The sequence below is a fragment of the Oxyura jamaicensis genome, chromosome 1, assembly GCF_011077185.1.
Source record: "Oxyura jamaicensis isolate SHBP4307 breed ruddy duck chromosome 1, BPBGC_Ojam_1.0, whole genome shotgun sequence".
NCBI lineage: Eukaryota > Metazoa > Chordata > Aves > Anseriformes > Anatidae > Oxyura > Oxyura jamaicensis.
In genome coordinates, this window is record NC_048893.1 from 137,919,829 (window position 1) to 137,929,305 (window position 9,477).

At 41.3% G+C, this 9,477-nt stretch overlaps 1 protein-coding gene across 1 annotated transcript in view; it reads right to left on the minus strand.

Annotated features, from left to right (window-relative positions):
* Positions 1-4,588: 4,588 nt before the first annotated feature.
* RFX8 (RFX family member 8, lacking RFX DNA binding domain) overlaps positions 4,589-9,477 on the minus strand; it is a 27,252-nt gene continuing 22,363 nt past the window's right edge. The window contains exons 14-15 of the mRNA XM_035316361.1: positions 8,769-8,883; positions 4,589-4,861 (exon numbers count right to left, since the gene is read on the minus strand). Coding sequence (XP_035172252.1) covers positions 4,602-4,861; positions 8,769-8,883 — 375 coding nt within the window. The 3' untranslated portion in view covers positions 4,589-4,601. The remainder of the gene's footprint in view (positions 4,862-8,768; positions 8,884-9,477) is intronic.

Below are 9,477 nucleotides of genomic sequence, written 5' to 3' on the forward strand. Positions count from 1 at the left end.
TGATTATGCTGCTACTGTGCCAGTAGCACGTGGTCCTGACAGCATATGCTGTGATACCACTCTTTTGTATATTGATTCCCACTTCAGTGCTTGAGCTGAGGAGTGTAGATGCAAGGACAAAATAAATAAGGATTTGCGAAAACAAAACGAGTGAAAACTTGATAAGCTCCTCATAAGTGCTTTTCTCTAGTTCAGGAAACACAACTTCTTAAAATAACGAAGGAGTTGTCCCTTCTTGAAATAAAAAAGACATGCTCTTCAATTTTATTCTTTTTTAATCCCAATTGCCTGGTGTTCCTCACATGACCATTAGTCCACTTCCTCATGCAATTTGATGCAGGTGCAATAAAATTTCATACTCTGTGTTTACTATTTCACATTAATTTATTCCAGGGTTTCTCTGTAGAGATTCTTTGCTTGTACTCTACTTGTAGAGCAAGTTCAAACGACTTAGTTTTTGACATAAACAAATCAATAACATTATACACAACCTATTTTATTTTAGTTAATACAATTATGCCTGAGATATTGACTCTTGTATCCTGTAGAAGTGGGAAGCAAAGCAGGATTTTTTCAAGATGTGGAAATCAGTGCTGAATTCTATATGTGATAAATATCAATTTTAAGCTATTTACTGTAGACACAAAACAGCATTGATCCAGGGTCATTAATCTATTCTGCAGCTTCCAGATAAATTTACCATAATGACTTCACGTGGGTCTCTACCTTCACTGATAACAATAAGTGTGCTGATAACTGACAAGTACAAGAAATAAAACACAACTATTTCACCTTTCTATTCTGAAGTTTTATTCAAATAAACTCAAGCAACCAAATCACTTGACAACTTAAAATAACTGTCTTACTAGCACAGTTTTGCATTTAGTATTTACAGAAAAAGATCTTAACTTTAAGAGAATGAAAACAGTATTTCTTAAAATTATATCAAAAATAAGAACGGTCTGTCCTTATAAAGTATTTTCAAAAGCCAGGCTGATTTTCTCTGAAAATTACCTGACCATGGGAGGTAAAACTAAAAGAAAGATTCTGTCCATCTTGAGTAGTAACTGCTTCCCTTCCAACAGCAACTTAATAAAAATTTTAGCTATTTTGTCTTCTGGATCACCTGGATAACCTGAAAGTTAGAAAAGAAACGTGAATGTTTTGATTGTAGGGACCGTAAATCTATGTTTCTCTCTTCATTAATTAAAAAGTCTTCTCTCCTTTCATAAAATAAAAGTATTTTCTCTATTTTTCTGCTGAACATTCTATTTTTTTTTCTAGATACCCCACCTAATGTTACATGTGTTAACCCAACAGGAGGAGATACACAGTATGTTTGCCCATAGGGTGCTAAAGTCTGAGAGGAAGACGCAACTACTTTCTGATACATCGTTCTCACTTTATGTGTCTGCTATAACCCTGTCTATTCTCTTCCAAAGCAAATAATCCCAGTCCCATCTCTCCCTCATCCCAGAAACTTCTTTTCCGTGCTGACATCTTGTCTTAAAATCAGTGGAAGTTTTGCCACTGAATTTAAGCAGGGACTTTACTCTTATTTTTGATGATTTCAGTTAATGATTTTACTTGATCTCTGTATCCCGGATTACTCAGACCACTCAGATGAACACCCACCATTCATTTAAGTGAAGTAGTTAATTATTTCCTTTTTTTCCCCTTCCTTTTTAACAAATCAAAGTGTTTGATTTGCTCTCTGCCGGCAGAGCTACAAGCAGTGTTCCCTCAGCCTCTCTTTGCCGTATATTGTGTGGTACAGAGGCGTGGAATTGGATTAAAAGCTACAGCACAGTGCTCTGCAGATAAACCCACTGCAGGTGTGCAGTTTAATAGGATTTTAATTTGGTAACAAGCGAACAAAGAGAAGAAGCGCAGAATGGGATTTTCTAGATGTAAAAATGCTGCTCGTGCTGAGAGAAAGCAACTGCAAGCTCTGTGATAAGGAATAAAGGTCAGGGCAATGCTCTCTGAGCTGCCCTTTCATAGATTACAGTTCACTCAGAGCATCTTTGTTTGTGCCATCAGTTTCAACAATTCTTAGTTCAAGCTACTTGCATTTGGCTATACAGCACTTAACCGGCCACACTCACCATTAAGCCAGGTTGTTTAAATCTTGCATTGTCTCATTCCCCTCCCTCTGCACTTTTTTATATAAAAATAATGTTTTCTTTGGGAGACGTTGCCAGCTTGGAATATACTCAGTTTTCAAGATTATTAACAATGATTTTCATGCTTCAAATTAAAAAAAAAAAAAAAAGGAAAAAAAAAGAAAAAAGAAAAAAAGAAAAAAAAATGCTGCGCTGTTCAAAATACATGGAAAAACACGGTGTCTCTGCTGAGGAGTGTAATTTATATTCAGCATGAACTAGGGATGGGGGACCAAAAACAGATGGGGAAGGAAAAGGAAAGATGAAGGTGACAACTGAAAGATCATGAAGAGATCTGCTGAGACACAGGCGCATATTGCTGCTGCTGATGCAAGGGCAAGGTTGGGAGATTCTTTTCTGATTTCTGTTACCAGTCCTCCCTCTCATTTTTCCAGGGTTTCACAGCAGAAGTGAGTTTTTAGCACTAATTTCAATGAGATGCGGGTGGAGGTGCGATGAACAGATTTTTTTCCAAGCATAACAGGCTGCATAGAAGGCATAGAAATGCCTTGTGGGACAAGATGAAAAAGATACGGAGGCTGGTGTTGTTGGCAGAGGATGAAGTGGAGGATGGGAGCTGAAGAGAGACACCAGGCCAGAGAGATCTGCAGAGGCTGCATGAGGTAAAGGACTGAAAGGGAAAAAAATACAACCTGTACCCTTGGTACACGGTGCAGTAAGTCAGGCAGCAGGCGTACAGCCCTGGAAACAGCAGCTTGGCTGTGGGATCCCACTAAGGGTCTGTATACCCCACAGGATGGGTTCTGGCTGAAGGGGGATTAGCCAGGAGCAGGGACAGATGGCTGCTTGGGAGCAGGGGAAGATGATCAAAAGTCACAGAAGACAACCCTTTTTGCAACAGGAATCCGTTCAGGGGATCTACAGAGATGGTAACGTGAACAAAGTGGTAGGAGATGGAGACGCTTTGGGGAGCTGCATTTGCAGCAACCTGTGGAATTAGTATTGACACCCTTAGAGAAGGAGCCCAGAATGGCTGTGTTGGGAGTATCACCCATTCTTAGGACACCAGTTGTCAGAAATGCTCACCCACTCTGTTCCTGAAACCCTTTTGAGCTGCAGGTTTGAGTATTTCAGCTCCCTCACAAACTTTACTTTGCTAGCTCCCTCCAATCCTTTACTTTCTCTTTCCCTCTTCCATACCGTATCAAGTCGTGCTACTCCCCTTTTCGGGTTTTATACCCATCCTCTGTTACTCTGGCAGCCCTTGCCCCTCACTCTAACTAGCCTTGCTCTGTTTTGAGGTCATGTTCAAAATATGTTAAAAACCCACACATTTATTTATAGGCATATCACTTACACAAACAACCCGGGTCAAATCCTTGACTGCTGTCACCTGCATAAGAGCATTGCAATGGCCACAGAGGCCATAAAAAGGTCCCTATGGACAGCACAGTGAAAGAGCACAGGAAGCAAGGCAGACATTGAGTAAGCTTTCTACTGGTTTATCTCCTGATTTCTGGCCATCAGTGGTTTGGCAATTCCTTGGTCATACCCTGCATCCAGCTCAACTTGTTTTTGAAGTTAAGGTGGTATGGCAGGACAGGTCCTTATATTGCACTTCAAAATAACAACAGCTGTCCAACATATCCCTGACCTTTATGTAAATCATTCTTGTTTTGTCCCGTGTGCCTTCTTTCTCCCCTCCAATTTTCATTGCTGACCTAGTTTTAGCATATCTTATATTTAAAAGCAAGGGTCCTCCAACAGTCTTTATAACTAATGAAGATGTTTTTTAAAACGGTTAATTTCCAGTCTTAGTCCTAGTTTATAAGCAGTAAAATAATGATACCAAGATCGCCCCCAAAATGTTATTTTCTTCGTGAATCTTGGTGGAGTCTTAACATTTGTCCAGCTCTGTGTTCTGGAAAACAGAGTGTTCTCTGAGAATGAAGACAAGTGCTGTTATCACATGGAAGAGGAATCTGAAAACAGCTGAACATATGAGTGATGAATATATCAGTTGTATGAACCACAGAGGCTTGATCCACATTCCCATATGGCCTTATATTTAGCCTCGTGTCCTAAGAAGACTTGGACATTCTGTTTTTTACCTGTATGTCATCCCTTATGCTGCTAATTTTGAACCAGGGAACTCACTGAAAGGAAGTCAGACACAGCAGAAAGGCCTCAAGGATTTCCCACTTCTACATCTTTTGACAAAATTAATAGCTGGGTGGAGGAAAGAGAGCCCCTCAGTGCTTCCAGTAGTGAGAAAAGATTACACCATTTTCTCTCTCTTCTAAATATATGCAGCCCATTTGGTCTGCTAGCCCACAAGCTGTGCTGAACCTACCAGAACACCCTTCCCAATTCCCCCAGTTTATGGCCTCCTTTTTTTTTTTTTTTTTTTTCAATTTTCTTTAGAGCTAGTATTTTATTTCACCTTCCTGCCTGTGGCCGTGTCCTCCAAACAACTCAGAACTCTGAATATGTGTCGCTTAATCTGACGTTACTCGGGCTCTGCATCAGAGTTACGAGAGTTGGCTGTGGAGTGTTGGCTTGAGGTTGCTCCTCTGCAAAAGAGCCCCAAAGGTAGCTGGGCTCATAAACCAACAGAACGGATGGGTCATTTTGCTCTGTGACATAGAAGCTTTCAGCTTCCTCCTCCTCTATGTAGGACTGGAAAATGTGAGCAACATAATCCAAGAGTAGCAAATTAAACAAATGCCAGGATCCTAGATTTAAAGAAAAAAACAAAACAAAACAAAACAAAAATAATTGTAGCAATTTCTTAATTTGCATGTCTTCATGATGTATTCTTTTTTGAAGGGCTTTATTGTAGTAATGGACTAGACAAAGCAGTCTAGCACTCATTAAATAATACAGAACGACATACTTCCAAATATCACGTCAAAATATGCACCAACTATGGACTTTAAACATAAGCAAGAGCTTTTTCCCCTTCTTATAGCTACAGAGAAAAGTGTTCTTGTGTTTACTCACTCTTCTGTTCAAGTTCTTCCCCCGCATTCACTGCTACTACAAGGCTTATCAGCAGCCACATATCATCCCCATTTTCCCCTTGCACAGATAAAACAGTCCACCTCTGTGCAAGCAAACTCTCCTACTTCTGTACGTTCTGTACCTATGGGACTGAATGGCCTACCTTGCAGCTGGGGGTATAAGTGCTAAAAATCAAGACAAAGACTCACTGGGGCCATTGAATTTTGAATTGTACCTTTGGTTGAAAGCCCTTACAGTGAAGAGTAGGTCTTCTTCCATGCCATAAATTTCCATGGGAATTATCAAGTAATTCAGGGTCTCTGCATCCCACAGACATGTTTACATGGACGTCAGTGAGGAGATGCTACAATTTATATGCACAGCCAAGACTTCCAGAGCTTTAAAAATGAGCAGCACTGCCTCTTTTGATGTCTGAGAAGCTGCTGCTTCTGCTGTTGGTCCTTTTGTGGATGTTTAAATGATAGCAAAATAAGGACTCGTTTATCTATGTGACAAGAAGGGGGACTTTTAAACTTGAGCTAAAACTATACAGACCTGACACAAGGTATCAATGAGTGCTTCTAACAGTCTGATATCACAGGAGTTTTCAATATGTTAAATAAGAGTGAGCATGAAACAGAAGCTACCGCTCCAGTTAGCCCTTGGGATAAGGAAGGAACACAGCTTTGAAAAGAGATTAAGTTGAAGCAGCTTGCTTACAAAAGAGGAATGCATTAACTTCTAATAGCAAATAGCATCAAAAAAAAAAAAAAATATTTCTGAGATGTTAGGCTGTTTGCGTTGCAAACTGGCCCAGGACTTTTCTTTTTTTTCTTTTTTTTTTTTTTTCCAGTGGAATCAGTGGCATCTGGTGAATCATCTGTGTTGACAAAAGATAAAGATGAAACTTGTGTAAGTCAGTGGTCAGGAAGCTGTTGCAATCCTCGTGATCTGAAGCTGTTTGGGTGTAAATCTGCCAGTGTTCCCTTTTTGAAAGGAGGTCATAGTAGGAACTGTTAGACAGTCGCAGGGACTCCCCCTGGACAGTCGCACCTTCACAGAACCCAGAACGGTCAGGATCAGGACCCTGGAAGCATTTTGTAGATGTGAAGTTCCAAAGGTGTAGGCGTGTAATGTAGGTGACTGTCCAGCCAGCGTGGCTCAGCAACACACCCCCGAATGCTGCAGAAAGGAGACTGATAAAGGAAATGGAGGTGTACCAGCTGATCTAAGGCTCTGGGGTGGAGATATGTTGAGGAATATTTGCAGGGAAGGAGGTGGGACTGGAAGAGCTGTAGCATAGAATCACAGAATCATCTAGGTTGGGAAAGACCTTCAAAATCAACAAGCCCAACGATTGACCTGACCTTTCGAGTCCCATCACTAAAGCACGTCCCTTAGTGCCACAAAGTCCCATTGGCCCCGATTGCTGTAGCGCTCTTGCTCCTTGCAGCCTGTATTACAGGGGAGTAACTGCACAGTTCTTCCGACTGCACTTGAGCATCACCCATGTAGAGGCTGGACTGGAAGAGGATAAAAAACCAATCTGAATTCAGAGGTGTCAGTCGGAATGCCAGCATATTTTGTGTGCCAGAATTGCCAAGCTCCAAGCAAGAGCCTCACACAGAACTAAGTCTGGTTTTGGTTACTCGTGCGTGATTTATTTTGTGGGGAAGCACACTGCATTAACATGACAGATATTTACAGAAAATTTGACATTTTGCCCCAGTAATTTTGTTTCCTCGGTGCATGCTGCATATTTTGACTTGCAGGTTGTCCACCACTCCTGCAAGAAATGCTGAGATCTAAGAAATTTCTGAAAGGCAGTGACCCTGAGTACAGAGCTTTTACACCAGGCGGCTTGTTAAGGTAACTGCCTAAGCCTTGTCCACCATGGCTCAAAACCCTACCGGAACAGAAAAAAAAGGGAAAGGACAGACATTGCTAGATCATATAACCCAAAGTCTTAAAGAATCAATGGTATTAAGAAAGAAGATAGTAAAGACCAGCTTATTTGAAGCATCACAGAGAAACACTAACTTTTTTTATTATTATTATTATTTTTTTTAAACTCTCATATGTGAGAATAAATTAAATCTTAATGCTAATGAAGTATAGTAATAAGGCTGTCATAAGTGGGATGAAAACATTGTTTGTAACTAGTTTAAGGAAGGCTTAGCAGAGGAAGAGATGTTCTACATCAGATGGCATTAATTGCGTTCCCAGACACTGGCAACTGTGGAACAGGGAGGCAATTCATTAAACTCTTCTTGTAGTGGGAAGAGGGGAGAGGATTTCATCACCATGGGGAATTTCAATAAACATTATGCTTCCAGTGCTGTTCTTGGAATTCATTCACGATTTCCACTCAGTGGTCAAAACATTGCATCCGATGTGGGAGAGTTTTGTGCAGAACTCTTCTGTAGAGAGAGAGGGGAATGATGATTTTATTACTACTCTAATGAAGCAGCCCGTGGACAGGGGACTGAACTGTGCTATGTGCCATGCAGTCACAGAACAAAACTCTGCTCCTGCTCCTGGGAGTTTGTGATCTAAGGCAAAAGGTAACAGCCAGATGCAGAAAAGGGGTGCGCACATACATGCACAAACATTGCAAGAGGGAAATATTACTGAAGAATATAAAAGGCAGTAACCTTAGCATACCCCTTTGTTATGTCTTTGTAGAAAACACAGGGAAGTAGAGCTTTGAAGGGGGATTTCTAAGAAGATAATGAGGGTTTTTGGCTACTTGTGTGAAGCTCCATCCAACAGAACAGGAAAAAATGTGAAGGTACTTCTTTGAACATCTAAAAAGTGATTCATGCAGTCTGGGATCAGATGTTACTCAGAGGAGATGGTGCATTTCTCCAGAATGAATAATAGGCAGATAGCTTCTGAAAGGTCTTACAAATAAAGAGAGAGGCAGTTAGGTTTGAAGCAATATAGAAGTGAAACAGACAGAGCTGATTCAAGACACGGTTGTATCACTTCAAGCCACTTTGAGTGAATGTGACTGCATAGTCCCCTCGCTTCTCTTGCCTTGCACTAGTGTGTGATGGATTTGATGCTTGGCAGCTCCGAGCACTAAAACAAAGAGAAAACTAACCCAACTGGAGGGGTGACTAGTTTTCAATCAGTTTAATGTCTGTCCTAAACAGCTTGCTGCTGGCTAGGCAAGCGCGTACATCAGTGTAAGCATAAGGAAAGGGAAGGAGCCTGTATCTGGTGTCAGAGGAACTAACTGCCTTATTGACAAGTATTTGGATCTGCTGTTCCTGTATTATACAGGCAGGATCTGGAAGTCTGGGAGCTGTCACGTGGGAGATGCGGAATTTTGATGGTTTGCCCTATTAGTGCCCCAGCTCTCCACCACCACTCCTACTAAAGCGCTTGCAGTGCTCGCACCTGAGGCTGCCGTTCCCCCTCAGACAAACGATAGCTTCTGCCGAAAGAGGGAGTCCTGCTCTTCCCACCATCTCCAGCTGCATCTCCCCGCCGTCCTCCCTTTTGCTCACCTTGGAGAAGCGATGCCCCTTTCGGCTGTAGCTTGAGTTTCTGTCCGTCGAAGTGACCCGCTGCCTCTGCCACCTCGGGTCCCAGAGGGGTGCCTCAGATGGCAGTCACAAAGCCCTTACTTACCAAAGCTGTCTGAGTAGTTGAGCGTCATAGCCTTGCTCACAGCAGTTAATAGGAAGCTCCATCTCAACTGGAAATCGGCTGCCAGTTTTCTAAATTCCTCTTTATTCCTGCTTGGCTGCAAATAGAAAAAAAAAAAAGAGGATGCTTTATGATAAAGCTGGTTAAAAGGATCCCATATTGTACTGCAGATAACCCCCCTGTACAAACTGCATATAAAGGTGGAAAATTCAACTTTTTGGTTAGAAACCTAAAACAGCTTAGGTTGAAATGGATCTTTGAGTGTTATTTTAGTTCAGGTCTTGTCCAGACAAGTTCTGAATATCTCCAAGGTATTCGCTGCCTTTCTGGGTAACCTTTTCCTGCGGTGAACTATTCTTGTGGGTTTGTTGTTGTTGTTGGGCTTTGTTTGTTTTTGTTATTTGGGGTTTTGGTTGTTTGTTTTCTTTTTATCTATTCAAATTTCCTTTGCTGCAGCTTGTGTCTATTGCCTTATAATTGTGAACCCCCAGGAGAAGTCCCAATCCATCTTCTCTGTACCATCCCGTGAGGTAACTGATGGGTCTGTGAGATGAAGGCACCACAGAACTACAAAGCGCTAATCCTAATTACAAAACCCACATGAATTATCAGGAAATAATTAAACTGAAGAAGTACAGTTTATCTTGCTTCTTCAGGAAAGAAAAAAAAAAAAAAAAAAAAAAAAGAAAAA